General features: G+C 44.4%; 1 protein-coding gene across 2 annotated transcripts in view; it reads left to right on the plus strand.

The window, feature by feature from the left end:
• Positions 1-378: 378 nt before the first annotated feature.
• Positions 379-17,966, plus strand: part of STYXL1 (serine/threonine/tyrosine interacting like 1) — a 57,527-nt gene continuing 39,939 nt past the window's right edge. Inside the window, exons 1-4 of one of the 2 annotated variants that reach the window (XM_036769149.1) lie at positions 379-481; positions 5,726-5,787; positions 9,391-9,538; positions 14,624-14,772. In XM_036769149.1, coding sequence (XP_036625044.1) covers positions 379-481; positions 5,726-5,787; positions 9,391-9,538; positions 14,624-14,772 — 462 coding nt within the window. The remainder of the gene's footprint in view (positions 482-5,725; positions 5,788-9,390; positions 9,539-14,623; positions 14,773-17,966) is intronic. The other variant, XM_036769150.1, reaches the window with a different exon arrangement.

Consider the following 17,966-nt stretch of genomic DNA (forward strand, 5'->3'; position numbering starts at 1 on the left):
AGGAAACTGAATCAAATAACATTAAGTCACTTGCCCCAAGGTCACACAGCTAGTTTCTGAGGCCAAATTAGATCTCAGAAAGATGAGTCTTCCAGATTCCAAGCCTAGTACTTTATCCACTGCACCACCTAACTGCCCCATAGTACAAGTACATTTTGCTTAATGCATTATTTTTAAACCTTTATTCTTCACTGATGATGCTGCATTATTAATGCTTTGAAGTTGCTTCTTATGGACATTCAAATGACTCTTTGCATCTCTAACTTAATAGCTTAAGAAGTAGAGATTTGACTTGTTCTATTGCTTCCTAGTAAATGACTTTTTTAAGATGGATAGAAATGTATTTATGGAAGTTCCTTGTTGTCCTTTCTCAATAGCATGGCTGGTTTCGTTTTGTGTGAGCCAACAACACTTTACAACATCTTGAATCAGGAAACAAAGCACTCCAGATTAGCAGAGCCCAACTATCTCTATTTACTAGGTAAGTCAGACACTCCTTTCCTATTCATTTGTTGTATAGAATTGCTCGTTAAACATCTTGTACACGTGCAGTCCTAAACTTGCCCGTGCTGTGGAGAATGAACATAAAGATGACTAAGACCAGGTCCAATAATCTCTCCTCCCTGTCCAGCCTGAGCAGAGGGAGAGGAGAGGAGAGGTGCAGGGATAAATCTAGCCAGAGGCTATGACAGAGATGCCTCCAGAGAGTGGTGCTATAAAGTGAGCTGGCCCTGTAGCCTGGTCTGGGTGAGGCAGTCTGTAAAGGTCACATGTCTGAGGAAAAGACTAGAGGCAAGTGGGGAGTTTCTGGAGATAAGAGTCAGTTCTCCTGAGGTGGTGAACACATTGGGCTTAGAGGCAGAATATGGTAGTGTCAGGATCCACAGTAGGAAGCAAAGGAACCTGGTGCAAGGTTAGATAAAAGTCCAAGAAAGCCAGGGGTCCATAGAGGTTTAAGTTCATGCAAAAAGTATATCTTTCCAGTTTGTTTTGAGCCCTAGTGTTTGGAGCATCCTTAACTAGTCTTGGTCTTCTGAATGAATTTTACCGTTGAATTTTCCTGCTACTGTGTGTATTTCCTATATGAGAAACAGTGGAGTTTGCAAGGCGGTAGTTACCCTAGAATTTATATTCTGGTAACATGTATAACAATGATGGTAATACAAAATAGAGTATTGTTAATGGAAAGGATATGTTTATGGATTATTGATTTTCCACAATACTTGGGGCCAAAAGAACCTCATTTGTTGGGGAAATTTTCTGGCCTACACTCCCCCGAAGGGGGTAAGTGTGAACTCACTGCATAATGATGTAATTTAATTTGGGAAGATTTTTTTCCCAAGTACTGCCAGCATCTCAATTTTGTGGGAGAGGTAGAAGGCCAAGAAATAGGATGGCCATGGCCTACAAGGGACAACAGAGATGATGCATCAGGGAGAGGGCCATGGAGGGGTGTTTCCTGTCTACTGTCTAGTTCGTAAGAAGTCAGTACTCTAGGCTCCCAAGGCAAAAGAAGGTAGCCTTCTCTAGATTTCTGTGCCAAGAAAAGTGTTAAGTGTTTGATTGACTGCTGGGCTGAGATTGAAAGAGCAATGATTAAGCCGAACAGCTTTGAACTCTGATTTTCAGCCCAAGTCCCGTTTGTTGTCCTGGCCCTCAATTCCATTGGGGAGATGGGAGGATTAATTAGGAAGCTGGGAAGCTCCTTCCAGGATACATTTGGAGGTGGCAGACTATGGCATAGGTGTCAGGAATGTTTACTAACTCATTGTATTCCTTGTATTTATGTTGCTTTTCTGTTTTTAAATTCCTTGTGCTCTGATTTCATGTGTCACCCAACATAGGCAGGTACACTGGTGGGGGCTCTATGGACTTAAATGGGTGATGATCTCAACAGTACCATGAACCTGGGTGTAGCCAAAAGGGATGCTTTGTTTTGTTGGGGCCCATCTGGGATCCATTCTTTTTTTAAATTGAATAAGTCTAGTTTAGTCAAGCTAAGGTTCCCTGCTCTGGAACTTCAGAACTGCTCTGGAACACCTTTCCTTTTCCTTTTTTTTTCTTTCTAGGCTTTAATTTGATGGCAAAGCTTCACAGTGCAACTCTTACAGGACAGACCAGTTGTTTTAAGTAATTGTTATACTGTAGAGTGCTGAAGTGTCATTGACGTTTTGTTGTTTGTTGCTGATGTGACCTTGTGGAACTCTCCTGAATTACATTCCTGAATCCTGGAATGATCACCGTGATTATTCCACTGATGGAAAATTTGTGCACAGCCATAGGATTTGGTCTCCCTTGGGTACCGATCCCTGACTGTGGGCCCTTTAGGGGGATGTAAAGTGCTGCTTGATAAGGTGTGTGGGAATAGCTGGAGTGTGTCAGCTGCCTGCCGCAGTAGAACATCCCAGGATCCCCAGACAATAAGACATTTTAAAGCCTGCTTGCTGAAAGAAGGATGAATTGGGAATGATGATAAAAAGCCTCCCAGGGGAAGTTGCAGCTCATGATTCAGCGGCCATATCTCTTCAACAGCCAGGGACCTGGTGTCCACACCATCAGTGACCCTGTGGCTATAGTTAGTCATGGAGGGCTACCTGCCAGCCTACCTGCATCATTACAAAGAACTCATTCTCACTGCCCGGGGGGAGGGGGGGTGCTCCTTGAATCTGGGCTTAGGAAGTAGCCCAGAAGTAATGTCAGAAGGCAGGGGGTCGATCCAGAGAATCATTGGCGATTACTGGAAGTCCTGAAGGCACTGGCACGTCATCTTGTACACTCCCCTCAGCCCCCCAAAGTGCAGCAGCCCAGCAATACACAGGCTGGATGGAAGATTGAGGGTGTGGAGAATTCACAGCCTGGTATGTCTCCAGTTCCTCAATAGTTTTCAACAAAAGGGAAAGGATGACTCTGACTGTGTTACAGTTGGAAAGCTTTCTCCAGCACCAGGGAGCACCCCCAGTGCCTCGTCCCCTTCCCTAGCGCCCCAAGGGGGATCAGGAGCAGCTGCAGCTGCAGGCCAGATAGAACCTAGACCCTTGTGGACTGATTGATTCAAGCTGAAGGACAACTGATGACCTAACTGATTAGAGGGTGAGGACCATGTGATTCACCTTAATGTTTGTGCTTACAAGTGAAAGGACAATCAAGACAGCCAAGGGTTCGAGATTGTGCACAGGAAAGACCGTAAGCAAATGAAATTTGTCCTGCCTACCGGGCGGCATCTCCCCAGGCCCCCAGGCAGGGGCAAGAAATCCCAAAAGAAAGGCCAACTCAGATCATGGCAATGTCACTGAAGAAGCTGGGGGGGCGGGGGGCGGGGCTGGCTCCCAAATGGGCCAGTATGCAGGGCCAAGCCACCCTGGGAAAAGTAGCCAAAGAATGTGGCCGAAGATGACATGCTGGGGCGCATTTCTTTTTTTTTTTATACAGTTTTATTGAAAGATGGACAGTATAAGAACTGATGGAGTCTGAATGCAAATCAAAACATACTTTTTTTTTTACTTCATTTCTCTTGGGTTTCTTTGCTCTGTTTTTTCTTGCACAACATGACTAATATGGAAATAAGGAAGATCTCAAACAACAGGTCATAATAATCAGTAAGCATCACAGCTGTTCACCAGGAGTCATGTTTTCCTGTGTGTCAATATTCACCCTATTCGACACAAAAACAAAAGTGAAACATCTCTGATTTCAACTTAACAGAAAATTTTCAATATAAATCCATATCTACCTCTCGTCTCCCTCGTTAGAATATGAGCCCATTACAATAGGGATTATTTCATTTTTTGTACTTGTATCCCCAGCGCCCAGCATAGTGCCTGGCATATTGTAGGTATTTAATAAATACTTATTGGTTTGAGTGCATCATATTTTAATTTCTTGTTCATTTTTAGATAGTTTAGTAGTTTTTGTGTTTGGTTGCAAGAAACAGCCAGAAGTCCAGTTTGGCTGGTCCGTAGGGTACAAGAGGGGCTGTAGGTTGGGGCCACGTTGTAAAGGGCTTTAAAAGCTAGAGTTTACATTTGATCTTAAAGGCAATGGGAAGCCAGTAGGCAGATGATGTGGTCAGACCTATGCTTTAGGAAATTCATGTTGGCAGTGGTATGGAGAATGGACTGAAGTGAGGAGACAGGGTGACCAATTGGAGGTCATTGCAACAGTCCAAGAGAGCTGATAAAGGCCTGAACTGAGGGCTGTCACCTGAGAGGAGAAAAGGAATCCTATGCAAGAGATGTGGTGAGATAAAATAAGGAGATCTGATAGCTGCTTAGATACCTATGTGAGGTGTGTCAAAGTGAAGACTTGAGGAGAAGCCTGACATTGCAAACCTGGGCAGCTGCAAAGATGGCGGTGCCCTCTCCAGAAATAGGGAGTGTCAGGGATGTAGACTGAAACATCCCTGCCCCTGGAGGGTATCTGCCCAATCTATGCAGCAGTCTGGGGTAGGAGGGAGGAGAGGATTTTCCTAGGGGCACCTGTGAAGCTGACTGAGGTAAGGTGATTAATACCCCTCGAGAAAGGGAGAAGGTAGGGAGATTACCAGACAGCAAGAGGGCTGTGATGGGCAAAGGGTACCTGCAAGGTTGGGGGCCAGCCCCGTGATTGACTTTTGTGGTAAGGCCAGGATCATCCTTCCACCCTTTGGAGAGTGGATCACATGCCTCTGGGAGTCACACCTAGGCCCTTACTTTGGATATCACTGTTCTAGAAGTCAGAAGCTGTGTCTCTTAAACATATCATCTGTCCTAAATGTAGCTTGTTTTGAATGTAACCCATACCATTGTTTTTAAAAGATTCTGTGGGAAGAAAGTGTCACAGAATGGTAATGATATGGAAGAGGATCCCTAGGTCCTCACATCCAACCCCCTCATTCCACTAGAAAGCTGAGGGCCTGAGAGCTGGGACTTCCCCAGCCTCATCTGGTTTATTAATGACAAGCCCAGAACAAAAGTAAGCCTAGGCTTTCTAATTCCTAGTCCAACAAGAAGCAGGTTCTGGAAGGATTTATTTTAAAGGCAGTTTGGAAAAGTTGCAGGAAAGAAAACATGTGACTGGGGGGAAGGGGAGGGTGTCTCACCTGAAACCTGGGGATCATCTTATAGAGATTCAAGCCTGATGTCTGATGGGACAGAGCCAGAGTGACCTCCCTCAGCAAGAAAAAGATAATTCAGGTAAAAGCCAACAGAGAAACCAAGTCATGATGGAGTTTTCACTTTTTGCATCAAGATGCCCTGTTTTCTGATGTAGGCAAGGAAAGAAGAGAGTGTTGAAAATTCTCTTCCATTCCATAAGCATCTAGGAAGTTCCAGGCCCTGTGCCAAGGAGAAAAATGAAAACTGTCTCTGCCCTCAAGAAGCTTATGCTCTGCTGAGGGAAAACAATATGTCCTCCAAAGACTGCATTCGAAGTAAACAGTGTACTTTCCAGGAAGGGAACACTAGCAATTGGGAGGATCCAGAAAGGCCTCATGTAGGACATGGCATTTAATGTGACTTGAGTGAGGCTGTGGATTCCAAGGGGTGCAAGTGAAGAGGGCATGTGTTCCAGACATGGATCCAGTCTGTGCAAAGGCCAGGAGATGGGAGATGGGATTCCATGTATACAGAGCAGGAAGCAGAGCAGTTTGTCTAGAACATGGAATGTGTAGAGCGAACATCACACGCCATGATGGCCACGGTCCTGCTGTGCCAGCCTGAGTGATTGCTTCAATGCTTTCCCTTTGCAGATGTCCGGACCAAACGAGAGTATGATGAGAGCCACATCATCACAGCCCAGAGGATGAAGCAGGTACTTGGTAGTGCTGTTTGTAGCCAGCCCTGGGGCTCCCTCGGTTTCTTCTTGCCCTTCTCAGCATGATGTGGTGGAAAGACCCGGGCCTGAGTGGGGCCCGTACAAGTCAAGTCACCAACTGAGCCTCAGTTTCCTCATCTGTAAAATGGACGTGATAATGCTTCTACCTCCATTTTCAATCTTACTTCATATACTTCCCTCAGTGCATTCTGTTCCTGTCAGACCAGCCTGTTAGCTCTTCTCTGAATATAACATCTCCCACCTCCATGCTTTTGCATAGGCTATCTGGAATACACTCCTCTCTTACTGTCATGTCTTAGAATCCCTGGCTTCCTAACTCACAAGCTCAGATGCCATCTCCTACTCAAAGACTTTCTGTATTCCCCCTCCCCGCAAGTTGTTAGTGATCTTTCTCTCTTGGAAATATGCAATTTTGCGTAGACTTATGTCTGTGTATCTGGTGGCCCTCAGTAGAATGTCAACCTACTGAGGGTAGGAACTATTTCATTTCTGGTTGTCAGGCACTTAGCTCAATGCTTTGACTTAATGCTTGTGGCATTGAATTAAATTGGAATAATCTTGAAATGTTGTTATGAGATAATGGCTGTAGAGTGCATTTGTAACTACAGAGTGCTATATAAATGTAGTGTAATTTACTTCTAATAGGAGAGATGAATAGGGAGCCAGTGGACAGGCCCCCTGACATCTTTCTGGTGCCTCCACATTTGATTCACTGGTAAGTCCAGCATTGGGGATGGAGGAGAAAATTGTTCCCAGGGACAATCTCAGCCAAAGACACAACTGGGGAAGATTTCTACCTTCTCTGTTTGCTGCAGGAGTTGGTTAATGCTTAAGGTGATACCATGAGAGCATTCGATCAACTTCTCCTCCTAGCTTGGGCCAGATGCTACAAAGAACTTTGGCAAACCCATTCAGCCTTTTTCTCCTTTAAAAGCAGAATTGATCAGAATAAAGAAAACAAAGCCAGGACCAAAGAACAAATACATACAACTACTGCCAAGATGTCTGTGCTTGCTTTTTAAATGTTGTTTTACTTACCTGTTTCAGGCTTTGTATTTTTCTTGTATATGTTCATATACGTATACACTGTCATCAACAACAGAATAGAACATCCTTGAGGGCAAGGACTCTCATTTTTGTTTTTAAGAGAAAGGGGTTGTGATTTCACCCCCCTCCTCACTTGAGCTCCGCTAATGAAATCACAGAAGGTAGTTAACCAGATGAAGTTTTAATGTGTGAGCAAGATGAGTTTAAGTATGAGTTGTGAGCCTCTCTAATTAGGTCAAGAAGGGATTTTAAATCTCTGGAGGAATTTCAGCAGGATGCTAAGCCAGTGGAACAGGATTGCTAGTTCTAGAGTTGGCATGAGAAGTGGAAGAATCAGGCCCCTGAAAGAGAATAACTCTTTTTTCTGAGGCAGTTGGAGTTAAGTGACTTGGCCAGGGTTACATAGCTAGTAAGTGTCAAGTATCTGAGGCCATATTTGAATTCAGGTCCTCCTGACTTAAGGGCCAGTGCTCTATCCACTGCATCACCCAGCTGCCCCAAGAATCACTCTTGGGGAGTCTCTCCTCTGTCCCTTCTACAGATGACTTTGTTACTGGCCCAGTAGCATTGCAGAGAAATCCCAAGGATGCCTAAGGAAAGAGAGGAGTGCCAGGTGTGGACTCTAGGAAGAACGTCTGGTGCCAGGACCTGTGAGTTATCAATGTACTATAGGACTTCCCCACGCAGATATCTCCCTACTCCGGGTTTGAGCCTGGTCTTCCCATGGATGCCATTTTATTTATGGCAAAGTGTGCTCCAGGATTTTTGGGGAAATGTGCCAGCTGACCTTGCTAAGCTTGTGGAGTAAATGCCCCTGAAAAGAACTAAGTCTTCTAGCTGTTTGTTAATAGAAAGCATACAGTAGGAGGGTATGAGTGAACATTTTGGAAGTCCAGCCCCACAGGGTTACCCCTAGAGCTCTGAATATAGAACCTGCGAGTGCAGTTTGGGAGAGTTGCCCCAAAATGTGGCTAAAGACACCCATGTGTATACACATATGTACACACATATAGACACAGAAACATATATGTGCATGTTGTTTCCCCCAGTAAAAGTTCAGCTCCTCGAGGACATGAGCTGTTTCCTTTTTGACTTTTTCTCCCCAGCCCTCAGCATAGGTGCCTGACATGTAGTGAGTACTTGATGAATGTTTGTCGATTGATTGAACGTTGAGAGACATTCCGTTGGGAGCACACTGGGGCTTTGTATAATGTATGGAAACAAAACTTGTCCATGAAATTTTTAAAAGTAGAGTTGAAGAAAGAAAGCCCGTGGTCTAGAAGGGTCTACACTAGCTATTTGCTGCCTTTCCCAGGTGTATTTTCATTTCCCTAGTCTTTCTTGAAATTGCCTTTTAAAGTCCACCCTCCCGTCTCTCTTCCTTTGCTCACCACCTGACCCATCCGTAGCTTCCCCAGTGTCTGGGTAGAGGAAGCATTTGAGAGCAGGGCCAGTGATGGCGGCCCAAGCTTGTGGAAGGGAATAGAAATAGAGTTAGAGCTCTGCAGCCCGGGCGCCTTCTGTCCCATTCAGATAGAGGTGAATTGTGGCACCAGCTATAGCTGTTGGCCATGCAGTGGCTAGGGCACTGGGCCTGGAGTCAGGAAAACTAGCAGTGTGACCCTGGGCAAATCACTTCACCCCTATTTGCCTCAGTTCCTCATCTGTAAAATGGAGACACACTGAGAAGGAAATGGCAGTCCACTCCAGTATCTTTGCCAAGAAAACCCCACGGAAAAGTCCATGAGGCCATAAAAAGTCAGCCATAACTGAAGGGCTGAACAACAACAAAACCACCCCCACCCCCAAGAGAAGAGGGGAAGGGCAGTGTGCTTATTATTGACATTGCTCCAGCAGTTAGCCCCCCACCATGTGCAATTGAGAAATTGAAAGGTGGGAGAAGTCTCTGCTTTCCTAGGGAAGTCTCTTTTCTTCAGAATCTACTTCCTTTTAACATCTGACTGAGACAAAATTCATTCGTCTTTACTGAGCTCCTTCTTATCCATCATCAGCACTTATTAAATTCATGACATACTGTGAGATTTCTGTACAAAGAAATTACCCAGAAGGCTTAGGGGAGCCATAATGGCAGAGGGATCCACTTTAGTCTAGAACCACTTGGGGGAAGTTACAGAAGACTTGGCTTCAGAGAAGAATTTTCTAACAATTAGAGCTATTTAAAAGTGAAAATGCCTGCCTTCTGAGGCAGTGAGTTCTCTGACACCAGAAGTGTTTGAGCAAGACAGGACAACCAACTACCAGGTATGTTGTGAAAGGTGATTCCTACATTGGCCGGGGAGTTAAACTGGATAATTGCTCAAGTCTCTTTCAATTATAGGCCCTATAATGAATGCTATGAGCCTCCCCTAAGTTCACTACTTATCTTGTGACTCCTTTGACTGAGAATTCCCAAAGCGTTCTGGACAATATATGAGTGCTACCCACCCAGGGGAAGGGCTGCACCATGGTTAGTTCCTACCCAGGACTCCATAACGTTAAGCCGCTAATGATATTCTCTTGTTCTTTCATTAGAACGGAGGTAATTATGTTGTTCCAGAGTCGATGGATCTGGAGTGTGTGAAATATTGCATCGTTTATGATGGAACAACCAACTCCTTGGAGGTGAATTTTGAACTAGAGGCAAAAGAGAATTTGGAAATCTATGAGGATGATGAAGAAGGTATGTCTGTACAACTCCCTCACTGGCATTCAGGAGCGAGAGAAGGCCACGAGTGTTCAAAGGAAAAACTAGGGGGGGAAAATCCCTATGTCTTCTCAACAATGTTTTTGTAGCTACTTAGGTCATTGGTGCTCCAGAACAGCGTTGATTCCCTCCATTTCCATGACTCTCATTAGAGAAGGTAGCCCTCAGTGTGGGTTCTGGATCCTGAGGACCTGGGCTAAGATGGCACCTCTGAACTTCGGGCCAGTCACTTCATTATCAGGGGTAGGGAACCTGTGGCCTTGAGGCCACATGTGGCCCTCTGGGTCCTCAAGTGCAGCCCTTTGACTGAATCCAAACTTCACAGAACAAATCCCTTTCATAAAAGGATTTGTTCTATAAAACTTGGATTCAGTCAAAAGGCCACATCCAAGGACCTAGAAGGCCACAGGTTCCCCACCCTTGTCCTAGGCCTTGGTCTCCTCATCTATAAAGTGAGAACATTGGGCCAGATGGTTTCCATGGTCCCTTCAGGCAATAGATCTATGAACCAATGATCACAGTCATTTAACTTCTCTGCCTCGGATTCCTTACCATAAAATGAAGAGATTGAATTCTTTGGCCTCTGACATTCCTTCCACCTGTTTTAAAAATTAAATTCTTTTTATTATGAAATGGAAAATCAGCATTAAATATGAATATTTTCATACACAAATGCCAGAATATTGTACACAAAACCACAAATCCACTGCATGCAACTTGTGGTACTACCGATGTTGCCCTTCTCGTCCATGTCCTGCTCTGAACTCCACTCCCATCTCTCCTGTGATTTTTTTTAATGTTTCATTGGCACTACTTTTTTTACTCTCTTCCCTGTTTTATAGTACCACGTGCTGCCCCCAATTCTCCAGACAACTTTTTCTGTAAATTCCCTTGCTTATAATGAAAGTATGATGAAACAGAACAGATTGGCGTTGTAATAGCACCTATGATCCATCACTTTGCCACCACAGAGTAGGAGGTGTGATTTATCATCATTCTTCCAGAGACATGATTGGTTATTTCATTGACCAGAGTTCTTATCTCTTTCAAAATTGTCTTTACAATGTTATTGTGTAAGTTGTTCTCCTGGTTCTGCTCCCTTTACTCGACATCAGTTTATACAAGTCTTCCCAGATTTCTCTTTGCCTTCCATCATTTCTTATAAAGCAACAATATTCATATACATTGATACACCATATTTTATTTAGCCAATCCCCAAATTGATGGGTGCCTAATTTGTCTCCAGCTCTTTGCTATAATAAAAGAAATGCCACTGTCAGCATTTTTGTACACACAGGTTCTTTCCCTTTTAATTTTGATCTCTTCGGGGCATATGCTTTGTTGTGGTATTCCTGGGTCACAGGTACGCAGAGTTGAGTGACGCTTGGGTGATATTCCGGATTGTCTTCCAGCTCACAGTCCACCAGCAGCCATGTCTTCCCATAACCTCTCCTGCTGTCATTGTCGGTTTTTGCTCTCTTGGCCAGTCAGAAGAGTGTAAAGTGGAACCTCAGAGTTGTCTTAGTTTGCATTTCTCTTATTAGTAGAGATATGAAGCATTTTTATGTGGGGTTTTTTTTTTTGATAGTTTGAATTTCTTCCTTTGAAAACTCTTTGTATCCTTTGACTATTTATCTGCTAGAGAATGACTTTTGTTCTTTTGATATTTATATCAGTTCTTTATGTTCTTGGGTAGCTGACCTTTATCAGATAAATTTGCTGCAAAGATTTTTTTTAACTTAGTGAGTTATTTCCCTTCTAACTACATTGCTTTTGTTTGTGCAAAACCTTTTTACTTTTATATAATCAAAACTATCTTATTTTCTGTCCCGTGATCATCTCTGTCCTTTGTTTGGCTAAGAATTCTTCTGTTATCTGTAGTTATGCAAGAAATCTCCTTCCATTCCCTTCTTTTTTGTGATGTGACCTTGCATGTCTAGGTCGTATCCATTTGGAGCTTGCAATGATAAGAATTAGGGTTAAGGTTAGAATGTAGAACAATGTTGATCTAAGCTTCATTTCTCCCAGACTGCTTTCCAGTTTTCCCTCTCTTGATTTTCAGTCCTGTATTCCCAGCCTCAGCCACTTCCTAGCTGGATGACCCTGGGTACGTTGTTTAACCCTGCTTGCCTCAGTTTCCTCATCTATAAAGTGAGCTGGAGAAGGAAATGGTAAAGCGCTCCAGTATCTCTGCCAAGAAAACCCCAAATGGGGTCGCAGAGAGTGGGACAGGACTGAAAAACACCTGAACTACAACAACCCCTATTAAAACCTACTCCTCCTCCAAGCTTCTCTGTGTCTGTTGAACGTACCACCACCCTGCCAGTCTCCCTTAACTCTCACCTCTTCCAGACGTTCCCTAGTCAGTCAGTCGCCAAATCTGGTTGATTCCACTTCCACAGTATCTCTCGAATCCATCCCCTTATTCACACTCGCCTGGTCACCCTCTCATTCAGCCTCTCATCCCCTCCCAATGGACCATGGCAGCATCAGTCTCTGCTCTTCCTCCTCAAGCAGAGCTCTAGCCTTTCAGAAGCTCCCCATGGGAATTCTTCAGTTTGGAGGCATTAAAAGCCTTTGGCAATCTCGGTCTCCAGGCCAAACCAGTCAAACCAGCTCACAGTTCATGCTGTGGCCCCAGCACTGGTCAAGGAAATCAGGGAGCTGGGGGGTCTGTTCCTCAGGGGTTCTGTTGTGAAAGTTAGCAGTATCTAGGGGTCCTGAGTCTGCCCAGCAGTGCTGCTTGGGGCCCCGATCTCTGCCTGCACCCCCCTGGCCAGTGCTGCCCAACCCCCCAGACAGTGCTGCAGCAGCACATGACCAATTATCTCTTGGCACAGGCCTGGAGACCACGACCCCTCAAGGTCCCCCGAGGTTTCCTTTCCTTTGAAGGTGATGGTGTCTGGATAGAGGATGGCTGTCTGAGCACACAGTCTGTGGCTCACATGTATAGGGAAGCACAAGACTCATTCAGGCCTCCAACATTATAGATGACATTTGGACACATGTCTCTCGTGGAGTAAGGCAGTGGACCTCCTTCTTAGTTCCTTTAGAAATGTTAAGCAATAGTATTTCCCCAGCCTAAAACTCTTTCCAAATTTTAACTTTTAGAAAGTGAGCAGAGCAAAAGCCACGGGCTTTCTTAGGGAAATAGATTAAGGGTGATAAGAACATTTGCCTTGTCTAGCCCTGAAGGACCCACCCCAAGGCAGTGTCTGCTTCCATTGATGGGGTGGCACCCTCTCCACCTGGTGCTTCTATTCAGTACAGATTCTGATAAAGATCTCAGGGAAGGTCCCTCTAGATTATCATTCTGAATGTTAACCCAGAACTGTCTTGTCACTGTCTTCGTTTTCTTCCTTAAGGTTTCTATAAATGTTATCTACAGTTATCCTGAGGTGGAGACATGTTAGGTGAGCATGGGGAAATCTCTGCAAGCCAGAAATGACTAAGAGACTGGCTTAAATAAAATCATTTCCAGCAGACTGGTGCCCAAATATTTTCACTTTAACACTGCCCTCGGACCCCAGAAATTGTGGCTGAATAAAAGAAATGCTCGTTTGTAGTTATTTTGTCAAGTTCCTGGCCAGGTTCTCCTGATTGCCAGCTAGGTGGCACAATAGATAGGGTGCTGGGCCTAGAGGCAGGAAGACCTGAGTTCAAATCCAGCCTCAGACACTTCCTAGCTGTGGGACCCTGGGCAAGTCACCTCACCTCGACTTGCTTCAGTTTCCTTAACTGTAAAATGAGGATAACGCCACACAGAGTTCTGGTGAACATAAAATATTAGTAAAGTACTTGGCAGAGTGCCTGGCACATAGTTGGCATATAATAAATGCTTATTACTTTCTCCCCTAGTATAGTACTAGTTATCCACATCATTAAAAATGGATCAGATTAACTTTGTGATTAAATTGTATTTGATTATAACAGTAAATCACATGCACTGTCTTTTAAAATTTGTGACACAGCGGGCTGTTTTAAAACTTACTTATTTTTTTTACTAGAATTTATTATCACACACACACACACCAATTGAACAATGAAAGAAAATCCAAAAACTTAATCTTCAGAACAAGTATGCATGGCCCAGTAAAGCAGATCCCCACATTGACCACCTCCCAGAATGTCTGCCTTGTTCTGCATCTTGAGGCCATGCCATCTCTGACAGCTCCAGCTTTCTGGACTCCTGCCTTCTCGCTGCATTGATCAGAGTTCTTTAAAATGTCATCCTTCTATAAATCATTCTCCTGGTTCTGCTCACTTCGCTCTGCGTCAGTTCACAGGAATCTCCCAGTTTGCTCTGACATTGTCCATGTCATCCTTTCTTAGGGCACAGTAATATTCTGTTGAATTCATATACCATTATTAGTCTTGTCTTTCCCTAATGGGAGGGCACCCCTTAATTTCCAGTTTTGGAGCTGCTATAGATAATGGTGCTAGAAATATTTTTGTTCACATAGGTCTTTTTCCTCTTTCTTTGAGCTCTTTAGGTTAATAATAATAGTTAGCATTTATATAGTACTTTGAGAAGTTTTGCAATGCACTTTACAAATATTATTCATTTAATGCTCATAACAACCCTGGGAGGAAACTGAGGCAGGCAGAGGTTCAGTGATTTTTGCCCAGGGCTGGACAGTAAGTGTCATATTTGAACCCATTTCTTCCTGACTCCAGGCCTAGTGCTCCCTCCACTTTGGCACTGTCAGGTACCTCTAGAAACAGACCTATTAGAAGCTGGGTCGAAGGATCATATTGTAAGCGTGAATCAGTAATTTGGGGGCACGGTCCAGATAGCTTTCACCACGCAACAGTGGGCCTGGTTGTCCTGCAGCCCTTTCTTCTTTCTCTGTCAGTCTGCCCAATGCAAGGTAGCACCCTAGAATTGCTTGAATTTGCCTTTTGCTTGCTATTAGCAATTTGGACCATATGCTCAGTCTTCATAGATTAGAGTTCGTGTATCACAATCACCTGTTCACAGCTTGTACAAGAATAGGGTAAAATAGGGTAAGAAAAGAAGTAGGATTGATTCTCTCTTGCCTTGGGTCTTTGTTCCTTTAGACAATGTTGTGATGGGGGCTGCCATAGAGGGTGCCAAGGTCTTGGCGGAGTATACTCGCTACCCTGTCTATATCCTGAATGGGGGTTATGAACGTTTCTCAGCTTCCTATCATTTCTTCAGGACACAGAAGATTTTCTGGATGCCTCAGGTAAGGTGGGAAGAGGGGGAGCTTCCCCATAACCCAATTCCTAGAATCAGAGGTTTAGCATCTGAGGTTGGCAGGCCCAGGCTTGAATCCAAGTTTTGTCATCTGTACGACCTCACTTCTGGGCTTCCTCCCCTATATAGTGGGGACTGGATTAGATGGTCTCCAGTCCCTTCCATCTCTAAATCTATAAAGGCCCTAGGGACCTGGTCATTTTACAGAGAAAACAGCCCCATAGAGTAGAATGAGCCAAGACTAGAACCAAGGCCAGACAATCCCAAGATTGGAAACAGAATGAGATCTTTATAAACAAGCCCTCAAAGGAGGCTCAGAGCAAAGAGTGGCTTGGCCAAGGTCACATAGTAGGTAAGTGGTGTGGCTAGAAGTCACTGGGATCCAGTGCTTGTCCACTAACTGAGCTGCTCTCCTCATGTCATTGTGTTCCCTTACTGGAGACATCCAACACAGCATCATTTCGAGAATACTGTTATTAAAGAGAGAGGCTTTTCCAGTAGTGACAGTTTGGGACCAGTGAAAATTATGTGCTTGTTACCACTTTATCTTAAAACTGCCATAAAAAGGGATCTATCTGTACAAAAATTTTCAGAGCTATTGGGGGAGGGGTCTACAGCAGGGGCTTCTCCGATGGGTGAGATGAGCCAGCCCATACTGACAACCATAGACCCTTTATGAATAAACATACCAAAGCACTGGGGATACAAGCACTAGGGGAGAAATAGCAGGGATGCTCCCTACTCACCAGGAGGTCACATTCTAATAGAAGAGATGACACATGGGCTTCAGCTGCAAGTCAGAGAAAAGTCCCATGATTCTTAGGGTGCAACAGCAAAGCTGATGGTCAGGCCTTTTCCTCAAGGTCATGCCCACTGGTGAAATCCTAGCATTTTCTGATGCTGAACCATTGGACAGGCCCAAGGCCTTGGGTGACAAGACTTTTCCTCTCTGGGTCTTCAGTGGCTGTGGCCATAGCCCCTACAGGAGTATGTCCAGGCTGCATCTTCACAGGGGCTATTTCTCAGGATGATGGCTGAGGGCACTGGGCTGCAGGCATGGCTATTCTCAAGGGTCTTGGGCTGTCCGCCAAGGTCTGAGGGGGATAGCAGTCCTGGTGGTAGTGGTGTGGCTTGCCTGGCCCATGATGCCTCCCATTGGCTTGTCTGTCCTGTGAGTGGCAGTTGGTTGGCAGTTGGTGGGGATGGCTGACTCCTTCTCCACAGGAGTTGCTGGGCATCTTTTCATCTTAGCATCTTCCCATCTCTCCATTTATTCATTTACTCATTTATTAGCATGTGTATGCATGTATTTGGTATATTTATGACTGTGGGGCTTAATAGAAGGCACTTGAGGCTGGGAACAGAGATGGGGAGGAAGGGTCAATAAAGCTGGATCCAACTCCTAAACTGGAGCAGCAGTCGACAAATCCACACCTAGGGCAGCAGCCTCTGAAACTCCCACAGGAGGAACAGGTAGAGCAGAGAGAGGACACGACCAGAGTATGGCCAGAGGGCCTCTGGCCAGCAGGTGCCGGTGCTCCCATGAGGGGCTTCTCTCAGGATTTGGCTAATAGCAACACTTTCTCACCACATTGACATGTGGAACATCTGGGTCTTGTGCCATCCATATTTCAGGGCAGCTCAGGGATGCCAAAGAGGATCAGATCTCCCTAATATGTGTCTAATTGTCTTTCTGCTTCTGATGTCACGGGTAGAGGTGTCAAGCAGTAAGCTTGTGTGGGAGATGGAATTCAGAAAAGGGAGGAGGCACCAGTTAAGAGAGGAGGGGCATGGCTAGGGCCTGTTAAAGAGAGAGAAAGCTACCAAAAGCTGAGATTTTCTGAAATACAATACTGCAAAACTAGTCCCCCAAATGGGAACAACCTATAACCTCCATCTCTACTGATTAGAAAATGGCTGAATGAATTGTAGTACTTTAATTTAATGGAGTATGATACCATAAAAATTATCAGCAAGGGACACACGAGGACATATTGGAAGATCCACATGAAGCAATGAAAAGCAAGGACAGATCAGGACAAAACTATATACACCAACCATAACTGTACAAAGCAAAAAAAAAAATGTAAGAAATAAAACACAACAGAACGATAGCCAGACCTGGAAGGGGATGTGAAACAAAAACATTTGTTGCCTGTTTGTTGTCTGTTCGTTCATTGGCTCTACTGAGTTAAACAGATTTTATATAAGATTTTATTCCATATTTTGGAAGGTTGCTAGATTGTTTTTGTGGTTAGTTATTAAGTTTGTAATACAACAAATTAAGAAACATGATGTACAGTTTCCCAAATGTGATCCAGCCAGCTCCCTTCTTCCTATTTAATTCTGAACCCACCCTGTTAGAATTGTTTCAGCCTAGTGCATAGAGAACTGCTCTTGGAACCAGGAAGACCTGTGTTCATATCTCAACTCTGACACATAAATAGACAAGTCACTTAGCCTTTTCTAGGCAACTCCCTAAGACAAAGTTCCAGAGAAGGAGCCTACCTACATTGATTGAGGAAGTTCTTCACTGGGGGCACCCTACACCAGTGAAATCACAGGTCCAGTACCTATCCCAGAGCATCGTTCTTCTGTAGAATCTAAAGTATGCACACAGACACAGACACAGACACGCACACACACACACACACACACACACACACACACACACAGTAGACTTTATGCACACATTTTGCATCCACTTTGTTTTTCAGCTGTGGATGGCTGAACTAAGCTCATTTGCAATGGTGTCAGTTTCACCAAAGAGACTGTAAAATTCTCTGACAATGCTGTCAGTCAGTCATCTGCAAATAGGAGCATCTGAAGAATCTCACAGTCATCAAGGACTCATTCTTTTATTTTGACTCTCTGCGGTGCATCTCCCTTACATGACTGTATGTTTCCTTGTTTTTCCCCCTGCTTGATGTCAGTATTCAGATTGCTGAACATTATCTCCATAGTTAACATCTGTCTTAAAGTCTTATAGAATTATAACATATTCTTAGGACACACTTCCTTCAGTGAGAGATAGCAGATGAATAGGCCAAGTGGCAACCACAACATATCCTAAAAGCCAGAGGAACATCTTTAGCATGTTGCATACACACTGTGGAAGCAGTGAGGTATGAAGGAAAGGTAAAGGCTTCAGAGTCAGAGAGCCTGAGTTCAAATCTTGGCTCT

The sequence above is a fragment of the Trichosurus vulpecula genome, chromosome 7 (genome assembly GCF_011100635.1).
Source record: "Trichosurus vulpecula isolate mTriVul1 chromosome 7, mTriVul1.pri, whole genome shotgun sequence".
In the NCBI taxonomy this organism is placed as follows: Eukaryota; Metazoa; Chordata; class Mammalia; order Diprotodontia; family Phalangeridae; genus Trichosurus; species Trichosurus vulpecula.